Raw genomic sequence first — 22,218 nt, 5'->3', positions numbered from 1 at the left:
CGTTCCCAGCTTGACCAATGACCATTCTATGAAATTTTCACAAATCTCTTAAGAAAAAACAATCTGTCTCCGGTTGAATGAAAGAATCCCAACAACGTCCTTGATTGCATCATTTATTTTCTTACGATAGAAAACAAACCCCGTAACTATTCCCTTGAAAACGAAAACACGTCACGTAAACTACTATCTCACGTAAAAAACAAATCACACACAAAAGCAACACGTGTCTTGTTTCAGCACCGCAAATCGGAGACTAATCAAGTGAGGGGGACAAGGTCTCAAAATCCTACCCCCTCCATCCCCTGTAAGTCATGTCTTCCATCTCCGATCCAAACGAGTTGAGTCTGGGTGGGACCTTATTTTTCTTAGGTCCATCATTCCTAAAGAAGGATTGGGGATGGAACAAGTAGGGGGTGGCAATCGGGTCGGGTCGGGTAGTTGATGGGTCAGAATACCTCAACACGAACACGACCCGTTTATTAAACGGATCAGATGTGGCAAACACAAACACAACCCATTTATTAAACGGGTAACCCGGCACGACACGGTTAACCCATTTAATAAACGGGTCAGGTCGACATGACACGATTACACAACACGGCAACACGTTTATTAAACGGGTCAACCCGATAACATAGACACTTGACAGATTGATGGTTAGATAAGTTATTATATATAGAATTAGGGTTAGATAAGTTAATATATATATAAACAGATTGTGGATTCGTATAAACGGGTTGACCCGCATGCCTAACCCGTTTATTAAACAGGTCAAACCGGTTGGCATACCCCTAACATGAACATGACCCGTTTAATAAACGGGTTAGGCAGGTCGACCTGTTTACGTCACGAACCCATTTAAGCCAAACCCTAACCCGGCTAAGAAGCAGGTTGGCGAGTCAGGTCAGATTTTGCCACCCCTAAGGGGGAGGGGGGGGTGGAATGGGGCGAGAGAACGCGTAAGTCCATTCCTGCACCGGGGGGGGGGGGGCGGGGATTGGAATGGGGCGAGGGAACGCGTAAGTCCATTCCTGCACCAGTTTTGATTTTAACTTCCATTCCCACCTTCATCCCGGTTTCATGTCCTTCATTCAAACGGAGACAAGCGGGGGTGGGGCCCCGGTTCACTGTCCATTATTAAGTATAGTTGGTGGTGTTAGATTTTAATTTCTTTGATGGCAATCTGACGGCCGTCCTTTTATAAAAATTTGAACGATTTTGTTTGTCCCCTTATTTACATTCAAGCCAGCGAGGTACTCCCCCCACGACTCGTTAAAACACGTGCCATGAGAAACCATGTAAGATTGAGATTTCAATGCTTCGTCACCCTTTTCAATTGCTTCTCAAAACCTATTACAAGCAATAATACTTCTACCCTCAACTCCTCAAATCTGTTAACTATAAATATCATTCAAAGCCTTCCTCACTCCTCAAATCTCGTTCTCTGCTGTCCTCCCCAGAGTAATTCCAGGATCGAGTGTGGAGACCGTCAAAAGGCCCATTCTCAGGCAATGAACTGCTCCCCTTTTCCAAATTTATACAAGTACAACCCTTCTGTTTTGCTTACAGGAACTAGATTCTGTTTCTGTCTGCATTTTGAAGACCCATTCTTTTCTCTCTCTCTCTCTCTCTGTATCTCTGCCTCCCTTTGCATCTTTGTGTTACAGAGAACAGGCCTTAATGATTGAGATATTGGGTATGTTGCAGGATTTAGCAGAAGACCCAAATGGGTATGGCTTTTTCTATGTTAACAGAGCAAAAGAATGATGCTGGTAGTGACCATTGTGAGATTTCTAAGCAGAAAAGAGAGATTGCTGTGAGATCGATCAGTTTCAAAGGGGAAGACGTGGAAACCATGTTGAGGTCGTTGAGTTTCGACAGCAGAGAGGATTCCGAGGCCACCATTTTGAAGTCGATGGGGTCCGGGAAGGCAATGTTCATTGAAGGGTCCGTGAGTTTTAGGAAGAGGGGATCTGATCCCCTCCGCTTGGAGACCACCATCTCCATCGAGCACCGTGGTTTCGAGGACGAAAGGCCCGCTTCTAAGACTACGTTGGACTCTCCCAAACACGATGCCGCGGTGAAGTTGCAGAAGGTTTACAAGAGTTTCAGAACGAGGAGGAATTTGGCGGATTGCGCCGTGCTCGTGAACCAGCTCTGGTTGGTGTTCCCCCTCTGAATTCTGTGATTGTCTTCTGTTTTTGCTGATTCTGGATTTTAGGAGGTTTTGGTAATGGTGTTTGATCTCTTTTGATGGTTTTTAGGTGGATGGCACTGGACTTTGCGACGCTGAGGCGGAGCTCAGTCTCGTTTTTCGACATCGGTAAGCAGGAGAGCGCGGTTTCTCGGTGGTCGAGGGCGAGGGTCAGAGCTGCTAAGGTAGATATTGGATCAGAAGGATCATTATGTTTCGGTAGCGAATCGATCGCAGAAAATTTACCATGAAATTGCAGTTGGGTACTTTGATTTATAGCTTTTTACATGCATTTCAGGTTGGTAAGGGTCTGTCTAAGGATGAGAAGGCTCAGAAGCTGGCTTTGCAACACTGGCTTGAAGCAGTAAGTTTTTTGCTTATTATTATATTATTATTATTTCTCATGAGAAGATTCGTCCTTATAATTTGGTGTTGTTTTTCTTTTTTGGTGTTTATAGATTGATCCAAGGCATCGTTATGGGCATAATTTGCACTTCTATTATGATCAGTGGCTAGATTGCGATAGCAAACAACCATTTTTCTACTGGTAAGTAGATAAAATTCCTAATGTCAAAACCATGAATAATTGTTTTATCATGAAACTTTTGGTAGATATGGATTTCTGATTCATAATGTAAAAATGGTAGGTTGGATGTTGGGGAAGGGAAGGAGGTTAATCTTGAGAAATGCCCAAGGTGTAAACTTCAACAGCAGTGCATCAAGTATCTTGGCCCAGTAAGTGACACTGTCGACTTCTGTTGCTTTTATTCATTTTTCTGTGGTTTATTTCTTTTTTGCATCATCCTTTTCCACACTCGTACAAACTACCATGGATTTTATACTAGATTAATCCCCATTTTAAGTAAATTATTTACCACTTTCATGATAATTTTATTAGATGCACCTGTCTGAATATAGATATGCTAATTTTTACTACCAGTATTCTCTCTGTTGAATTTCAAGCTAAACACTAGTTTTTTTTATTGGAGCATGAGCATGTTTCATTAATAACTGAATGGTGGGAATGTACCTTGCCAAACAAGATTACCATTTAAAAGTGAAATAGTGTAGAGTTTAATCTTTTTGTTTAATACAGCTTTCTGCATGTTTACAAGAGAAGGATGCGTTTTTTCTGATCTTCCGTTTTACCCTTTGCATTCTCAGAAAGAAAGGGAGGCATATGAAGTGATTGTGAAAGATGGAAAGTTTGTGTGCAAGAAGACAGGAAAACTTTTAGACGCATGTGAAGGAGGCAATGGTGCTAAGTGGATATTTGTCTTAAGTACATCCAAGGCATTGTATGTAGGGCAGGTGAATATCAATGTCATTCCTTTCAAATGCAACAGTTGCATATTGACATTACTGTGACATTAAGCGTTCTATTTGGGCCCAACTTTGCAGAAAAAGAAAGGTACCTTTCAGCACTCAAGCTTTCTTGCTGGAGGTGCTACATCTGCTGCAGGAAGACTGGTTGTGTTAAATGGAATACTCAAGGTATATAACACCCTGGGCATGTATTCTAATGAATGGCTCTGTACCAGATCGGCTTTTTTCGGTGCTTATGTTTCAGTGATGATGTCTAACTTGCATCTTGTTGTTCCAGGCTGTTTGGCCATACAGCGGTCATTATCGGCCCACAGAAGAGAACTTTCAGGAATTTATGAGCTTCCTTGGGGAAAATGGAGTTGACCTCACTGATGTCAAGGTTTGTCGTCTTAGCCATGCATCTGCATTTGCCTTGTTATTCTGAACTGTAAATCTTGCAATGGGAGAAGCTGCATCTTATGTTGGTGTTACTTTTCCTTGTCCCCAGAGAAGTCCAACCGAGGGGGATGATGAAGAAATTGGCAGGGAAGGAAGCAGAGCTGGCCTAAAGACAGTCTTATCTGATTCAGACCTGTCTGTCAAAGAGACGGATTCAGTCGACGAAGAACAATCTACTGATGCCAGAAGTGAAACTGAGGCTATGGAAGGAAGCCCCACAGACCAGAAGAACAATATACTGATGCCAAATCAAGCACCTGTAAGTGAGAGATCAGAGAGTGACATTCACACCATAGGATTAGATGGCAGTAACACTGCAGCCAGTGTATCCAATTTGAGTGATGAGGAAACAGGAGAAAACTTTCAGCAGTATTCACACTTCTGCAAGAGGAATCTGTTTGATCAAGAAAATGCGGAAGCGGATGTGGATGTCGAAGTCTTGCCAAAGATCCTTCATAGGATAAATTCCAAGAAGGGAATGGTATCATACCAGTTAGGAAAACAGTTATCGTGCAAGTGGACGACGGGTGCCGGACCTCGAATCGGCTTTGTAAGAGATCACCCTTCAGAGTTGCAGTTCCGAGCACTGGAGCAAGTGAACTTGTCCCCAAGATCAACCGCAACTGCAAAATCTAGGTTTGGTTTATCACCAAGACTTACATGATCGATGGTGAGCCCTAAATCTACTAGCCCATTGATAAAAGTGGGAACCTCACTGCATTCATTCTTTTGTACAAGCAAAAGATCACACAAGTAGAGCATTCTCATTTTTTTTTCGGTAGGGGCCAATGTTAGGACCCAGATTTATACAGGTGATTTCAATTAAATGTATTATTTTAATTGGTTTTTTTGAAGAAGATTAAGAGATGAATTTGAGGATGGATGCATGAGACCATAGATGGGACTTGGGATCTTACAAGAGAGATGGCAAATAAACCAAACTAATTATTTAAGTGAGAATGCATGGTGGCACGTACGTATCTTTAAAACAACAGTTTTTATTTCATTTTTATTCGAAGAAACCGGCTCAGCCGCAGAGACCTAGCCGCGTTGGCTCAGCCTGCCCTACTTATGCATGGTCTCTGTCCACATCATCGCTAAACCTCCTAGGGGCTTACCCCGGGAACACGCCAATCTTTAAAACAATAGTTGTCTCATCATAATTCTACCACCGAGGTGGTGGTGGTAAGTGGGGTCCTGTGTCAAGCTGAAAGCCCAGGATCGAATCCCTCTGCCACATGGGGCGGCTGTTGTTCTGATATTGGTCGGCCTAACCCGAGCTATATATATATATAGGCTTCTCTATTAGAGTAATTCACCTATGAATTCATAAAGATTTCTCCATAGAATGTTGAGATGTAAATGAGTTGGATTCACACCAACATTCTGCTACTACGAAATAGAGTTCTTGTGTCTTTTCTCCTTCATATTCAGGCCCTCAATCCTCTTGAGACCCTCCCTTTTTCATCTCAAAATGGAATGGGGCTTTTCTTTTTTTGCCCTTGATGTTGTGGAAAAACCCAGCTAGATTACTCATTTGAGAAAGGGATTTGTTTTTTTTCCTCGATGTCGGAAGAAACCACTAAATTACCCCAAGGGGGTTGTCATAGTGGGACGCGGAATTGGCCAGATGGGCGGCCATGATTTGATTTTCGTGAGTGTCCCCCCCCCCTCTGCGCGAGCTGACGTGCAGAATAAGCCATGGGGGTGGGGGTCTTAACCTTGGAGTTTTATTCTAGCACTACGGCTACTGTAGGTATGACAAGCTAAGCCAGCATGATCGGGTCTTTATGCTAGGTGCAATTTCATTTTTGGATTGCCAATAGATGCAACATGGATTGTGCCTTGTTCCCACACCCTTAGTGTAAAACACCACTAGTACCACCACCTAGGGGTGCACACAAGTTGAGTTTGAGCCTAGATTGGGCGCGGTTCAAACTCGGCTCACTTTAAAATGACCCTATCCAAGCTCAGCTTGAGCTCGAAGCCGAGCCAAGCTTGAATGGCATTCTAAAAAAGTTACACATGGTAAAAGGTTTTGAGAAGGTGGGATTCGATCCAGAACCTCTTCAAACGTTTCACAAGTAACCCACCACTATGCTAGATTATGTATTTTTTGTACCCCAAAAAACCTTATACATACTAAAAATCTCTTAGATTAATGTACGACAAAAAAAAAGTAAAAGGTGCTAGATTCAAACTCAACACCTTTTGAGGAAAAGACAAACGCCCTATCCATTAAAGAAACGCTGACTTTATCATTTTATTTTGCATACATATATTATATATACTTTTACTCAAGTCTTATCGAGCTCAATAAGCCGATCAACATCGACTCGTTTACTCGTCCGAGCCAAAAAGCCATGTACAAGCTCAGCTTATTTAAAGCACCGATGAGCTTCGAGCCGAGCTCAAGCCAGCTTAGTTCGTTGTGCATCCTTACCCTCACCCACCTACCGGTAGGGAAAGGCATGACAGCCTGCCTAACATGATATTTAGCTTACATTGCCGTATGTCTTTGAGGATAGCCCATTGTAGGTACATGGACGGTGATTTGCTTTTCCAATAAGAGAATCAAATGGCCACTGAATTTTAGCTGGCTGATGCTACTTACACACAAGTCTTTTTGGCTTCTAGAACTTGGTCATTAGCTCAATTTTGAAAGATGTGAGAGTTATATATATATATATATATATATATATATATATATATAGAGAGAGAGAGAGAGAGAGAGATTAATGGGTCTGTGCTAAACCCATTTGGTGCTAAATGGGTTTTTTAGCTTCTCCGGTGCTTTTTATGCGGTTTCGGCCCTATAAATGTGTTGGGGCATGGTCAATTCACTAAGAATCAACACCTAGATCATGTGTTTTCCATGAAAAAATTGATGTTTGAATTATAAAATGTTTACAAAGATTTTGGACCCTTGATTTTTTGAACTTTATAAAAACCCACCCATGTGTTGGAATCAAGCGCTTCAAGAGCTGATCCTTATAAAATCAAATACATAGATCACATCTGTGCAGTCAAAATTTAAAAAAAAAATAAAAAAAAAAAACTCAAAACCCCATTTAGCACGCGGTTTAGCACCAAATGAGTTTAGCACTGACCCATTTATCTATATATGTGTGTGTGCGCGGTGATTTTGTACCATGATATGATACAGTAGTACATACTCCTGTTTGGATGGATATAGCCATTAAATGGTAGATTTAACCATGCAGATGTGTTTAGCATGATTTATTTGTTATGGTAGAAGGTTTTATCATGTCTAATACATCAAGATCTTATTTTTGAGTAAGTGAAAATCAACAACTCAAAATTCATCAAAATAAGGGTGGTCTAAAAATGATATAAAACTTAAATAGGACGTGTTAAACATCATCCAAAGGTTAGATTTTGCACTTAATCTTAAATACATGCTAATCAAGTCTGTTATGTATTGCTCCTGTACTTGTTGGTCCCATGACACGCACCTCAAGACCCGATTTGTTGGCATAACCCAAAGCAAAGTGTAGTTATGACCTAAGTTGGCACAGGCCAGCTGGGCAGTACGCGTCTGGCTTTTCAATTTTTTGTTTTTTGTGCCTTCAGCTATAGGGTATACCCTCCAAATTAAGACCAGAGTCTACAACTGTAGCTCGCCCAATTTCAAAAGAAACATGGGTGCAAACTCTGACAACCAGCTTCTTGGTTGAGATGATTAAGTGGGTTTTGTTTGTGATAGCTTTGCACTTACCTCCCACAGAATACTGACACCTTGATGGAATCCAATGGAGTAATTATTTTGGGCATCTAGTATCAAAATTTGACCAAGAAATTCAAACCAGCAACCCTGTCAAAAAATGAATAAATTGCAGTGACAAGCCCCATAAAAGCTTCTTGAGATGAAGTGATGCTGGTCTCTTTCATTATGTGTTTGTAAATATATATACCCTTTACTATTTTAATGAGATTGACATCTAATATTTGGGTACCAAGAAATACTTGGAATTGTGCTCCACTAAAATGAAAAATTAGGGTGCTTTTGATGACAATGCATCTCATATCCAAGGCCTGATGTGGTTTGTAGAGGCATTTCTCATTAAATTTAGGACTTTTATGCCGGATCTAGAGATCCCCAATTCTCGAATTTGTGAAGCTTAAAAGCGATCCCTTGAAATTGAAAAGGAATCCCACAAGTTTGTTTTGGACATAGGTGAGAAAGTAGAAGCTTATAAAAGTAAAAGCTGAGAAAATAGCTATAATCGTAAATCACAAGAAGTTGGCTTTGTTGATTGATCTACTTTCACAAGATTCAAGACAAAAACAGACTTTGAAAAGATGATATCAAATCATATAACTATCTTGCCTTTGTTGTTTCAATCAGCATGGTAAAAAAATGGTAAAGAATTCATTTCTTCCTTTATGGGCTGTCATTCAATATCCAGTCCCAATCAGGTGCAATCACATGGCACAAAATTTGTGCATTAAGCACCTGTTGCCCTCCATCAGGCCTTGGCCCCCCCAACTGACAGGCCTGTCACCAAGATGAAGGGTGATCAGGTGCTTAATGCACAAATATTTGTGCAATCATATTGCACCTGATCTTTTCACTTCAATATCAACTTGAAGCAACATTTTGACTTTTACCAGTTTTTAGATAGGCAAAAATTAAATGTAAAGTTTTTGAAAAAAAAAAGTTATTGTAAAACTCATGGCTTTTATTTAATGCTTGCGAGTTGGATTTGTGTCAGACTTGTTAGGTCAGCATGAGATACAGCCTAGTCCATGTGTTAATGGAGTTACGTATCCGTGTTGGCCTACTTCATAACTAGGCTGGCTCATCTACATTGATCTAGATTGGGCCAAACTTGAGTTAACGGACCAACCACCTATGGCTATGGCTAGGGGTGTCAAAGGGTCGGGTGATTCACGTGGAACCAGACCCAAACCTGATTTGAGATGATGGTAACGGGTTTGAACCTGGGCCTAATTAGACCCACCATAAGAGAAAACACGCCCACATCCTATAAGGATTACATGAACTAGACCCATACCATATCCGGCAAAATAATATTTTTTTTATTATTTTTACATTAAAATTGTGAATCTTAATCAGAACTCAGGTCGGACTTGGGTCTGGTATGAAATTTCACAAAATACCTGGCTCCATATATTAATCGGATCCTTTGGGTCCGACACGGATTTTAATTGGGCATTCTTATTTATCACCAAACCATGACCTTATAGGGATTGGTACAGGTCGGGTCTGGGTCAAACCCAACCTATTGACACCCTTACCTTTGGCTATGGACATAGAGACCCCCAAAAACGGCTCGGATCTAATATGTTTTGGAATATAAAGGATAAAAACTGAGCTTTCCTTTGAAATACAGGATAAAAATTGTCTCGCCAACCAGAAATTCCCATTTTCCATAACCATCTGAACATAAGAGCCTTGAGAATGATAGATTCGTATCCAGCAGTTGAGTTAATCTCATAGTATTCCTGAGACCAGTGAATGCTTGTCACCTTTGTTGGGACGTTGCAAGTTCAAATCCCAATGGTATGGTTTTACAACTGATGGGAGTCTGCCTAACCCCAGCATGCCTTTAAAAAAACAGTATATAGTAGTTATATACTGCCATTGCTTTATCACGGTGGAGGTCGTAAGGCTGGGTGGTCATGTCCTCAACCCGGAGTTTTACCTTGCAGGGGAGGCGGGCTCATTAAGTGACCCGATTCTCTGTGAGGGTTCCTTCATCATTAAAAAAAAAAAAAGAATAGTATATAAGACCTGTGATATAGTTCTGCAGCCGAATGTGAGCACGAGCTGAAGGATAAATGATGGCAGATCAGGTGATACAGTATATAACGGACATCTGTTATATTCAATCCCCACTGCATATCTCAATTGATGGAGATGTGCACGGCCCCACTCTCTCAGTTTCCAAGCGAGACTCACAGTTCCCAAGTGAGATGAGCGGAGGGGATAGAATATAACCGATGATTGGTCATATACAATATGAGCTGATCTGCCCTCATGATTAAATGCGATCCTGTTTTAATTGATTGCTTTGATTAAGATGCGAACCAGTGAATTTCCAAAGAATACCTCCTTTTCATATGTACACTTCCCTTAAGTTTCTACAGCAGTCTTAAACTGCAAAACTGATGCATTTTCTCCACTCCCGTTGCACAAACTTATGAGGCAGCCTTCTAGTGATTCATCCAATGATCTATAACATGTTTTAATCAACATAGCAAGGATTTGCTTCCCTTCCTCTACTGCTGACAAACAAACACAAGCACCAACAATGCAGCGCGCCAAAGAAGAATCAGACACCACATTCTCATGCAACATCTTGGAGAAGAGAGTCAACGCATCCCAGTTCAAGCCTTCTCTTACACAACCAAAAATCAATGTACTCCACAATTCATCAGGTTTAATGTGCAGCCTGCTGAAAAGGGAGAGGGCAGCCCTAGCCTTGCCGCATTTCGCGTACAACTCAACCAGCTCACTGCCTGTCTGAAATCCAGAATTGTAATCTGTTTTGATCATGTAGGCATGAATCTCCTGCCCCTGCTTCAACCCCATTATCTTGCTGCAAAACCTGATCATGCAAGAGAATCCTACTTCCTTGATAAACTTCTCATCAACGCCCGAATGTGACATTCTCCTAATGAGGTCTAGAGCTTCATTTCCTCCATTGTTGAGATTGTTATAGCCCTGAATCATAGCAGTGAACGCCACCGGATTTCCCTCAGGAATCTTCTCAAACTCCCCCCGAGCTTCCTCCATCTTCCCGCATTTCGCGTACATGTCAACTAAAGCGATCCTGATATAGCTGTCCCATTCACATCCGTCCTTCATCAGTTCTTGGTGAATTTCACATCCTTTGTCGAAATTCCGCATTCTTGCACACGATTTCAACACCGCGGCATAAGTGAAAACGTTGGGCCGGACTTTCTGCGCCCTCATCGCGTCGTACAGCCTCAGCGACTCGTCCGAGCGACCAAGCTGACAGTAAGCCGAAATGATGGCGGTCCAAGAGACCACGTTTCTCTGAGGCATATCATCAAACACTTGGCGTGCAGCTTTCAAACGCCCGCACTTGGCGTACATGCTCACGAGATTGTTAGCGACGAAGACGTCGGAGCCGAGCCCACGGCGCACGAGGTGTTGGTGAATGGTGGTGCCCATTTGGAGGTGCTGGGAATCGGCGCAGCTCTTCAAGAGGATGCAGTACAAGCTGGAGTCGGGCTGCAGGCCTTGGGCCTGCATGAGGTCCAGCACATCGAGAGCTTCATTCATTCTCTGTTCGAAGCTCCAGTCGTCTACCGAAGGCAGCACCGCGCTACCTTTCTTCGCTCTTCCGCGAACAACTGCTCTCTCAGTCGACGAGCCGAAGATGGTGGGCATGCAGAGGAATTGATGGTGGTGGGTGAATGATTCCAACCTGAGATTAGGTGGTGGTGGTGGTGGTGGTGTTGCTTTGAGCGTGTAGAGGGCTTGGGATGGTGGGAAGTACGAGCATATGCACGAGCATCCCATGGTGGTCACGGCTTGAGCTCAGGTGCTCACCATGTTGAGCCACTATAAGAGAAACCATACCCGTATCCTATATAAGGATTACATGAACCATGGATCAAAACCGGACCATATTTTTTATTTTATTTTTACATGGATCTTAGTTGGGTCTAGTATAAAATTTAACAAACCATACCTGGATCCATATATCAATCGGACCTTTTCGGTCTAACCCAAATTGTAATAGGACTTTCTCATTTATTACCCAAGGTCTAGGTCAAACCCAACCCATTAGCACCCCTAACAGCATAGGAGTTTACAGCACAATGCTTGCAATTCTGTTGTGGCATGAAAGCTATTTAAAATATGCCGATGTTATAAGTGGATTAACAGATCCCTTAGAAGATTTTGTCACATTCCAGCCTTTCGTATTTAAATTATGCCGATGCTATAAGGACGACCGATTTGTGAGAAAATTCTATCCAAACTACGAATTATCTAAGAGAACAAGAAATAAATCTAGAAATAACAAAAAAAATCAAGAAAATTGCTAAAAATTAATGAAAAACATGAAATAAACCAAACAAACTCAAAAGTAACAAATCTTGAATCCAACTCTAGTCTTCCTAATCCTAGATCTTCTCTATATTTATAAGAAAAAAATTCTAATAATCCAACATACCAATTTTGATAAACATCAATTAAGAAACTTGTTAATTCTAATTAACTATTAAATTAGAATATGAATCAAGTATTTAAATCCTAATCTAAGTAAATCAAACATACCAATTAACAAGTTTCTTGGAATATGGAAGTAGGGATAAGGTCTTTGATCCTGAACATGGTTTCTTCCAATAACGAATAAAAGAAAAGATATGTTAGTTTGTCTTGTAAGATTGTTCACAGTCCTTGTAGCGTGGAAGGAAGATGATTGACATTATGCCTGAGAGTTATAAGGGGTGTCAACGGGTCGGCTTTGGTTTAGACCTAGGTGGAACAAGACTTGGACCCGATTTTTGGGTATGCTATCGGGTCCGGACTTAGGTCTAATCATATTTACTATAAGAGAAACCATACCCGGACCCGATTAAAACTACATGAACCAGACCCAGTAAAATAATATTTTTTATCATTTTTACATTGAAAATTTGTGGGTCTTAATTGGAACTCGGGTCGAGACCGGGTCTGGTATAAAATTTCACAAATTGTACCCAGATTCATGTATTAATCGTACCTTCAGGTTTGGACCCAAGTTTTAATCGGGTCATCTTATTTATCACCATACCGGGACCCTATATGGTTTGGTCCAGGTAAACCCGACCCGTTGACACCCCCTACTGCTAGTGTTGCCGATGGGCAAAGTGAGCTAAAGATCTAGGCTTTTAGTAAGCTAGGCGCCGAGTTGTTGGTCATAGCAACAATATTCAAGATATATCACATCCTGAAAATATCCTGGTATTTTCAAGATTTAGATTGGTCTCTAAAATATCATGATAAGATCACGTATTTACAAAATATTGCTGATATTTGTCCATGGTCAAAAAATTAACTCAAGCCAAAACTTACATATAAGCTTTCATTTTCTATTTTCTTATCTATGTTCCCTTTGAAACATTGTCAAACTGCCAAACATGAAATGTTAGATTGCATCCACTCCCCTCAAAAATTATCCCTTTCACCACTTGCTTCTCCCTTTGTCTGATCATCCCTGTGGTTAGCATTTTGTGACATCTTTTGCTTGGCTGACTTCTTTTCCTGCAATTTCAAGCCTTTACAAGACCTCATATGGGCTCCTAGCTGCTCCGGTTTGAACCTCTTGCCACATTGCCTGCAAATTTAAGTAATTATTTTATTATTACAAATTAAAATAATTAAACGGTGCAGAAGGAAATTAATTAAAACATGCACAAGTTCTTGTTAATTTCAGTAAGCTCATTGGTATGCCGTTTCAAGTCTGAATTTCCTACAAGAAAGTCAGTCATAGTTAGCAAAAAATTGATGTTTGTTTTATATTTACTAAGAAAAACTGCCCTCAGTATCAGAGACCTAGTCACGTTGGCTATGTCTGTTGTACTTATTTTCGCTATCCTACCAGAGTAAAACTCTGTGGGCTTAGCCCTAATTCCCCAGAGAGTCGCCACTCTTCCGCTTGCACAAGGAGTGACACCCAGGAGATTTGAACCTCAACCACCTACCTAGTGGCCTAGATCCCATCCAACTAGGCCAAACCCCTTTGGGACAAAAAAAAAATCTAATAAAACAGGCCTTTTTCAATAAAATTTAAAGACAAAATAAAAAAAATGTCTTCTTCAACAGATTAGTAAACGAACTTGTTCTTTTGAGATAATGTTTAGAAAAATGAAAATTGTAATTGGAAAATACAATCTCTAAAAATTCGAATATGGATCCAATTGTATTGGATCGGAGTTTTGAATTGAATTAAATTAACCAAATTTTCAAAGAATAATATCTTGCATATGTCTTTTTTGCCTCATTTTATAAAATTAGAAAGAAATTGAACTTGTATATGCATTGCCGATTTTTTTTTTAACTCTTATTTTTTATGTTGTTTTTTATTTTCATCAGTATCTTTTTATAAAATTCATTTGATGTGGTTTTTATTTTTCCTTAACCGTTAAAAAAGCTAATCAGACAGCCTCAGCTGAGTTGTTATAATAAATGTGTTCAATTCCTTGCTGATGTGATCAACAATTTCACTCACGTAAGTTCCATTATTTTAATCTGTGAAATATTCTTTCCGTGGCAAGTTTATCCTGAATATTTTTGTTAGTCAATCAACTATTACGGCCAACCAAACAACAAATATAACAAAGTTTCAAATATAACAAAGTTTATATATATATATATATATATATATATAGAGAGAGAGAGAGAGAGAGAGATGTGCTTCTAAATAGTGTCATAGTTTCAAACAACAAAGTTTCAACTTTTGCTTAATCTACTCCTGCACATATCCTCTGTAACTTAGTATAAAACGTGTATTAGAGTTGGCATTTTTCATGTTTAGATGCATGTTTGAATCAATGACTCATACTACACCAAAACTTGAAATAGAAATTGAGGTATCTCATCAAATCGATTTGATGCAAAGTATGGTTTTTAATGAATAAGCAATATTGTTGAACACATCTATGAGTTGTAATTAAGTAAAAAAACATGTAAAACTATTTTTTCTAGAAACATTTAGGGAAGTTTAGGACATAAATTGTTTAAGAGTTATATATACATATATATTAAAAATATAATATAATAAAAATGCAAATAAAACTCGAAAGTTAAGAAGAATGTTGGTAGCATAGAGGAAAGAATGATCTTACGAGCAGGTCGGCTCAGGGAGGTGTCTGTGATCTGAGGAAGCTGATTTTTGATGCATGGATCCTGTTCTCTTTACCTTGCCACTTCTATGGCTTTTCCTGCAAAAGCATGATATCATCACACTTTAGCAGAGGGATCAATCCCAACCTTATTCTTCTATATATGGCTCTGTAATTCAACTTGATAAGACTTTGGAGATCTTTCTCCAAGATAAACCTCCATTAATGAATGTTTTCTTTGATGAAATTATGGTAAGAAGTCAAAATTTGTTAGTAGCACTGTTTGCACTAGAAAACTGTCCAAGGCTCTTTGAATGCCAACTGCATCCAAAAGCCACATGAAAAAATAATAGTCTCCACCTAAATGGGCCACACAAAATTTTCCACTGCCATTCAATTAATTTCTAGATGAAGGGCATCTGTGGCCAAGAAGTGGATGGCTGAAAAGCGACCTAAACATAGAATCATTTGGTGGGTCTTAGTTACATAGCCTTCAATTACTAAATCCGTGTTAAAAAAAAAATGGATACTTAACAAAGCTAAATATCTTTTTCGATGACAAGCTAAGAACTGGATCACAATGGGCCTGGTGAAAAGATCGTATGCAATAAAGCACCTGATCACCCTTCATCTTGAGACCCAAGACCTGATGGAGGACGATGCAATGTTTAATGCACAAAATGTTGAACCCCAGTGGAGTTCATGACCACATTAAAGCTACTATATTGGCCGATGAAACGAAACAGATCCAGTGTTCTTGGGATAGTACACATGGTGGACGTCCCTTATTAAAAAGAGGGAAGATCAGATACAATGTGATTGCACACTTTTAGTGTGCTGCTGCACCTGATCACAGCACATTAAAAATGTGCAATTACATTGCACTTGGAGGCCCCATGCCTTCCACCCCTCCCCAATTAAAAAGGAGTTCGGATGGGGTGCAATATGATTGCACAAGTATTTGCCCATTAAGCATCTGATTGTCCTCCATCCTTGACCCCCACAAACTGACAGCCCCTGTCCTCAATCTTTTCACATTGAAAAAAAGGTCGGTTAGGTGCAATCACATTGACACTTTGTGTCCTACTGTACCTGACCACCCTCTGTCTTTGAGATACAGTCTCACAGCAGCTGTGAGACCCAACAGCCGATGGAGAGGAGAGTGATTAGATGCAGCAGCACACCAAAAATTATGCAATGAGATTGCACTTAAAAAGGACCAACACTGATACACACCTCCCAATGAAAAGACGAGAGAGAGAGAGAGAGAGAGAGATCACCAGTCACTGTTCGCATTTTTCCTTTCTGCATTGTTAGCATTCGAGATCTCCAAACCAGTATTGTTAGCACGGCCATTCACTTTCTTCCCCTCTGAGCTCTTCTTGGTTGCATGAACATGCATCACTGCAGAGTCCTTGGTCTCCACAGCACGACAAGTAAGCAAGTTCTTCAAGAAACGAGAATATGCACCACCAACGGACGATGAACCCTTCCTCTTATTAAGCCGAGAGGTCCCACTCCTTCCTGTGGACTCATCTTTTCCATCTTCCTCTTCTACCTCCTCCAATTTCAGTTCAGCATCAACGAACTCTTCCTTGACGTCTCTATTTCGATGGGAATTCCTCTCATGTCTTCCTTGCTTGTGTGCTTGCTTGCTTGAGCGTACACTTATCGTTGAATCGTCGTCCGTTTGAGTCGACGAATCAGAGAACGAATCGGCGAGGCCTTCGCCGTGGCCGGAAGCTCTCAGATCTTCCATGCCAAAAGGGTTCACGATGTCATTGTTGGAATTGAGAGAGTTTGAGCATTGGAGCTTCTTCATCTCGTGGGTTGGTTCATATCCGGCTTGGAATGCTTTATCTGATATGCCGCTGTCTTCATCTTCCTCTATAATCGTACCAAACTTTGCCTTGATGGTGCATATGTTTGGTTTGAACACGCTTTCGTGCTTCGCGTCTGGCACAGCCATGCAAAAACTTTCATTTTCTGGACGCAAAGGTTGTACCGCACCTTGCCAGGTACTCGGTCTAATCAGTTGATGCGACACATCCACCCATTTGGGAGGAAGGGGACCCCGAGGGAGGATCAGGTGCAATGTGATTACATTTCACACTTTTAGTGTGCTGCTGCTGCATCTAATCACCTCTCATCTTTGGGATACAACCCTGCAGTAAGGATGGCAGTGGATAAGGGCAGGGGTGGTGAACAAAGTCTCCACCCTCGCCCCGTTTCAAAATCCAAACCTTCATATCCCCACCACCATCCCTGCACGGGGATAGATTTCAACCTCCACCCCCGCCTCCATCCCTGTTTCATGTCCTCCATCCCTGGTCCAAACGGGGGCGGGCGGGGCCCGTTTTCCCTTAGTCTATAGTCATCCCTTAAAAGATTGAGGACGTGATTAGGCGGGGATTGGGACGGGGACGAGGACAGGACGGGGCAGGAAAAAGCTTAAGTCCATCCCTGCACGGGGATAGATTTTAACCTCCATCCCCGTTTTAAGCCCTTCATCCCCGGTTCAAACGGGGTGAGGTGGGGCAGAGCCCCGTTGTCGCCCGGGGCACTGCCATACCTTGCAGTTGTAGGGCACAACAACAGTTGGCAGGTGATAAGCTGTATCAGCACACATTTTTTTATATTTACACGGAAAAGCTGCCAAGAGGATCTGCCTGAGTCGCTATCCTGACAAAGTAAAACTCTGTGGGCTTACCTTGAACCTAAAAAGTCAGCAGGCTTCCTACTTGCACAAGAAGTGATGCCCATGAGATTTGAACCTAAATAGCCTGACTAGTGGCCTAGGCCCCATATGCCAAACTGCTTTGGGGCGTAGCAGCACACTTAAAAGTATGCAATCACATTTCACCTAATCTTAATTTAGGATTTAAGAGATGTGCGGCATTCACTCACTAGATTGAGTATCTTTGCTATGTAATCTACCCAGTACTCTCTCTCTCTCTCTCTCTCTCTCTCTCTCTCTCTCTCTTGGGTTTGGCAGACCCAACGAAAATAAAGCATGCTGAAACAAGGAAGATTATGGGACAGGTGAAATTTAAATGGTGTATAGACATGATTTTTTATGGTAATTTATAATTTAAAAGAATTATCAGCATGAGTAGAGCCAGTCAGCCAACAAGCATTTAAGGCATGCTCTAGATGTGATCTTAATGTTTGATTTATTAGAAACTGGCCTTTGGATCATGTTTTTGAGATGTGTATGTCAGATTTTCTGAAGGTTGAAAAATCAAAAGCTTATTATGTATTGAATGTTCAACCTTAAAATAGGTTATTTTGTAGGTCTAAAAGTATGATCCAATGATCGATTCCTACTATTTTAAACATGCTGAACGGATCCATGGTGTTAGATCAAATTGGATCACAAGATTTGAAATAGTGAGTAGTTTTCTTTTGCCAATACAGAAAACTGACTGATGTAAATGCACCAAAAGTTCATGACTTGAGAAAATATTTTTACTGAAAAACACACAACCAAGGATAATATTCTACTATTGGATCTCCAGATTTTAACGTGTGAGCAGGTTTTTTGGCAATACAAAAAACTGATGGCCTGTAAACACACTAAAATTTCATGACTAAAAAAAAAATGTAGAAAAAACATAGCCAAGGGATTATAATTAGGGGTGTCAATGGGTCCGGTTTACCTGGACCCGACCTGGACCAAACCCTACAGGATCCAGGTATGGTGATAAATAATAAGACCCGGGTTCAGACCTGAAGGTCCGATTAATACATGTATCCGGGTATAGTTTGTGAAATTTTATACCAGACCAGGGCCCGACCCGAGTTTCAATTAAGACCCACAATTTTTTAATATAAAAATGATAAAAATATTATTTTACCGGGTATGGTCTGGGTCTGGTTCATGTAGTTCTTATTAGGTCCGGGTATGGTTTCTCTCCTAATGGGCCCAATACCATACCCAAAAATCGGTCTCAATCTGGTTCTACCTGGGTTCAGAGCAAATCCGACCCTTTGACACCCCTATTTATATTATGTGCATGTTGACCACGTACAATTGACCTGAAATCTCAAAGGTGCAAGTTGTTTTGACTCAATCTGACATTGTTAAAATGGTTTATTTTTTGGAGATCAATCTTTCAATCGAAAAACATGTTATTTAAATCAGGCTGTTTATTTCTGAAGCTTTAGAAAAGCTTGCTTGAACATCAAAACCAAATGATCCAAAAGCTGATCCCTTTAAAAGTTCCATGTCAAGGTTAGATTTACCAAAAAAAAGATATAAAAAAAAGAAGGCTAGGTTGATAACAGGTGAAATAAATAAAATATATATATATATGATAAAAAACCTGTTTCTACTACACAAAATATAAATAATATAAGAAGCTGGTCAATTATACACACGTTTGACCATAGCATTATATATATAGCATTGTATTATTTATATTTTGTGTAGTAGAAACAGATTTTTTATCATATCTCTTGACGTGTAAGCATGTTTTTCAAAGGCTTCAAAATCGACTGACACCAATATTTCAAAATTTCATGAGTCAGCCAGCTGTTTTAAGGTGCAATCTTTAGTAAGTGAACCGTGTTAAACATATCTATCGGGTTAGATTGAGTTGATACAACTCGAAACTATGAATTTACAACTACATTGTCTACAATCTACAATAGCAAGCAATAGATTTTTTAATTTTTAAATTTTTGTGTAGAGATATGATCTACTTGCTGGATTTTATAGGCCAATGTTTCATTCGAAACATGGGTAGGTTTTTATAGGGTTAAAAACCAAAGACCCAAAATCTTCATAAATTTTTGAAGCTCCAAATATCAATTTTCTCATCGAAAAAACATCATCCCAATGTCGATTCTTAGTGAATCAACCATGCCAAACACATCTATGCATGGGTCAGAATTACAAAAAAAACACCCATAAATCCCAAAAAACTCATTTACCATGTTTCATATATATATATATAGATAGATAGATAGATAGATAGATAGATAGATATATATAGAGAGAGAGAATATGGCAATTGCTAACCACTTTTCTAACTAATTAGACTTTTGAAGGGATTTTTTCTATATTTTCCTTAAATCTGAGCGTTCAGATGTGTTAGACATGGTCCATTTACTAGGGAACAATACATGGATCATTTTTTCGATGAAAACATGATATATTAAACCTTGAATATTTATAAAAAATTTAGACTATCGGTTATCGGAATCAGATGACTCGAGAGTTAATTCCTATAAAATCAAACATTTAGAACAGATTGGTCAGATTTAAAGAAAACGTAAAAAAAAAAAACTCTTCAAAAGCCCGATTAACAGACTTTAGCTAAAAAAATTGTTAGCAGCTACTACATTCTCTCTCTACTCTTTATATATATAAAACTCTTACCAGGTGATGAAGTTGCAGAGATTTCAGAACCCTTGAGGACGTACTCATTGTGGGATACGGGGGTAATTTGATCATCATCATGCAAGTCTTGCCAAATATAGCCTGTCTTGTACCTCCTATCAAGAATTACAGAAAAATAAAAGTTTTCAACCAAGAAATCCTATCCAGTGCAAGAAGCCCAAAAATAAAAATCATCATTCTTCTGCAACTACGATCATGGTACCTTTTATTAGACCAGGCAAAAGTGTTTGGCATCTCCTTCCCTCTTACATCCGCAAGCCACCTCTTGACATCTGCAATAACCTCATCAAGATTACAGAGATACTCATAACTTTTTTTGGTTTTCCTTATAGGGACTCATAATTCCAATTTTTATCTCAGAATTTTATCGGTGTACGAGAGCACTTTGCTCGCCGAGTTAGAAATGACAATTGATGTTTCAAGTTGACGGGACATCATGAGTTCGAAACCCAAGATATGCATCCTTGCTGCAAGGCCGAAGCTAGGTATATATACTCCCAGGCGGGTAAGGGGGACACCAACAAGGGATGGTTCAAACAATTGATAGTACCTTGAGGCGAACATAAAATCAATGGTTTTCTCCCTGCTATCGAAAAAACAAAAAAAAATATTATTATGAACAAGAAATTTGATGTTTTAGAAGATTTACCTCGCAACCGAACAACATTACAATTGGAGGTTTGGACATGTATGAGATGAGGATGCTCAATCCTTCCTTTCCTGCTCAAGAAATAAACAACATGGATGCTCCCCACTTCATCACCATTCATCCCATCCATGCTTTCCTGAATGGTGAAGTGCTCCCCCATCAAGCCAACCCTGTCATTTGCACAACTGCAACCTCTGCAAGACCAATTCAACATATAACAAGAAGTTTAACAAAATCTAGAATAGAAAAACTTTGTTTTCTTCTTTATCTTTTCTTTATAAAATTGTGAAGTTAAAATATGAGAGTGGACCTTTTCACCACCTGATGCTGATGTGCGTCCCCCTTTTTCGCTCAAAAATTTTAACAACCAACAATGGCCCCTGGATTTCTCACAAGTCACAACCAACTCTCTCTCTCTCTCTCTCTCTCTCTCTCTCTCTCTCTCTCTCTCTCTCTCTCTCTCTCTCTCTCTTTATATATATATATATATATATATATATATATATATATATATATATATATATATATATATATAGGAAAACTGAAATATGTTTACCAACTAAATATATTTGTTGGTATGAATGAAGATTTTCAAAGGTTTTTTTGCAAATCTAAGCCTGCAGATGCATTCAGTGTGGTCCATTTGATAGGAACTGATTGGTCCATTTGATAGGAACTGATTGTTGAATCATGGTAATCAGATCATATCCACCACACCCCTATTCTTCTCCACTTGAAATGTCAAATTGTTCAAACAGTGTTGTGGTTGTCAATAGGCAAGAAAATCAATAATATGATGAAAGCAAACCGACTTGCAACAATCTCTGTCTAACAAAAATCCAATTTTGTGAGATCCCCACATGATAGATGAGTCCCACCAAACAAGCAACTTGGGACATTCCATTTACAGCTGTCTTTGATTTGACTTTCTGATGGTTTTACTCTTTGTTTTTTTTTGGTAATTTACATATAGCAAATTTAGATTCAGTAGCCTCGGGTTTCAAATATTTAAGATAGACGCCTAACCTTTTAAGAAGTTGCTCACATGATTATCTGAGTTACTGTGTTTTTATGAAGTTAGTTATTTTCCCCCAAGTATATATAAGTACGAAAGTAAAGGTTACAAAGGTGGATTGCCAAGAAACTCTTCAATTCTTTTCAAAAATCATATGCTTTTTATGTTTCGTGAATAGCCGGAACATTGAGGAATATTCAGAAAGGTATTCCAATAATCGATCTGATTCTGTCTCTGTTTCTTCTCTTTGAAGAAAGGAAGGATCCCAAATAATCAATCTGTCTTTTAGTTATTGAATCTTTGTTTGATTGGTCAACCTGCCATATGTGTAATAATCTGAATCC

At 39.7% G+C, this 22,218-nt stretch overlaps 3 protein-coding genes across 3 annotated transcripts; 1 reads left to right on the top strand and 2 right to left on the bottom strand.

The window, feature by feature from the left end:
- Positions 1–1,732: 1,732 nt before the first annotated feature.
- LOC149830451 (calmodulin-binding family protein) lies at positions 1,733–4,806 on the top strand. Its single transcript, XM_090015821.1, has 9 exons — positions 1,733–2,160; positions 2,265–2,379; positions 2,493–2,558; positions 2,653–2,741; positions 2,842–2,929; positions 3,359–3,505; positions 3,596–3,688; positions 3,798–3,899; positions 4,008–4,806. Exons 1-9 carry the CDS (start codon positions 1,733–1,735, stop codon positions 4,620–4,622), a joined length of 1,743 nt encoding a protein of 580 aa, XP_089871947.1. The 3' UTR covers positions 4,623–4,806.
- A 5,273-nt stretch (positions 4,807–10,079) lies between these two features.
- On the bottom strand, positions 10,080–11,495 carry LOC149830450 (pentatricopeptide repeat-containing protein At2g03880, mitochondrial-like). Its single transcript, XM_090015459.1, has one exon. It carries the CDS (start codon positions 11,493–11,495, stop codon positions 10,080–10,082), a length of 1,416 nt encoding a protein of 471 aa, XP_089871585.1.
- A 1,507-nt stretch (positions 11,496–13,002) lies between these two features.
- Positions 13,003–16,567, bottom strand: LOC149830449 (uncharacterized). The gene is made up of 3 exons (XM_090015820.1): positions 16,087–16,567; positions 14,810–14,905; positions 13,003–13,299 (listed from the first exon to the last, which is right to left on the bottom strand). The coding sequence occupies exons 1-3, from the start codon at positions 16,563–16,565 to the stop codon at positions 13,131–13,133; spliced, it is 744 nt and encodes a 247-aa protein (XP_089871946.1). The 5' UTR covers positions 16,566–16,567; the 3' UTR covers positions 13,003–13,130.
- Positions 16,568–22,218: the final 5,651 nt, after the last annotated feature.

Source organism: Nuphar pumila, chromosome 8 (genome assembly GCF_984573655.1).
Source record: "Nuphar pumila chromosome 8, dmNupPumi1.hap1.1, whole genome shotgun sequence".
NCBI classification, from domain to species: Eukaryota; Viridiplantae; Streptophyta; class Magnoliopsida; order Nymphaeales; family Nymphaeaceae; genus Nuphar; species Nuphar pumila.
Note: the sequence above shows the minus strand (reverse complement) of the source record. Positions and strands in the feature narration are given on the sequence as shown.

What these genes read in the sequence shown, in the direction of transcription:
- LOC149830451 (XM_090015821.1), top strand. Translation starts at nt 1,733, where the DNA reads ATGGCTTTTTCTATGTTAACAGAGCAAAAGAATGATGCTGGTAGTGAC. An exon ending in TGCAACACTGGCTTGAAGCA is followed by an intron (nt 2,559 to 2,652) that starts GTAAGTTTTTTG and finishes TGGTGTTTATAG; the next exon opens with ATTGATCCAAGGCATCGTTA. An exon ending in TTGACCTCACTGATGTCAAG is followed by an intron (nt 3,900 to 4,007) that starts GTTTGTCGTCTT and finishes CCTTGTCCCCAG; the next exon opens with AGAAGTCCAACCGAGGGGGA.
- LOC149830450 (XM_090015459.1), bottom strand. Translation starts at nt 11,495, where the DNA reads ATGGGATGCTCGTGCATATGCTCGTACTTCCCACCATCCCAAGCCCTC.
- LOC149830449 (XM_090015820.1), bottom strand. Translation starts at nt 16,565, where the DNA reads ATGGAAGATCTGAGAGCTTCCGGCCACGGCGAAGGCCTCGCCGATTCG. An exon ending in AAAAATGCGAACAGTGACTG is followed by an intron (nt 14,906 to 16,086) that starts GTGATCTCTCTC and finishes ATGCTTTTGCAG; the next exon opens with GAAAAGCCATAGAAGTGGCA. An exon ending in CTCCCTGAGCCGACCTGCTC is followed by an intron (nt 13,300 to 14,809) that starts GTAAGATCATTC and finishes TTAAATTTGCAG; the next exon opens with GCAATGTGGCAAGAGGTTCA.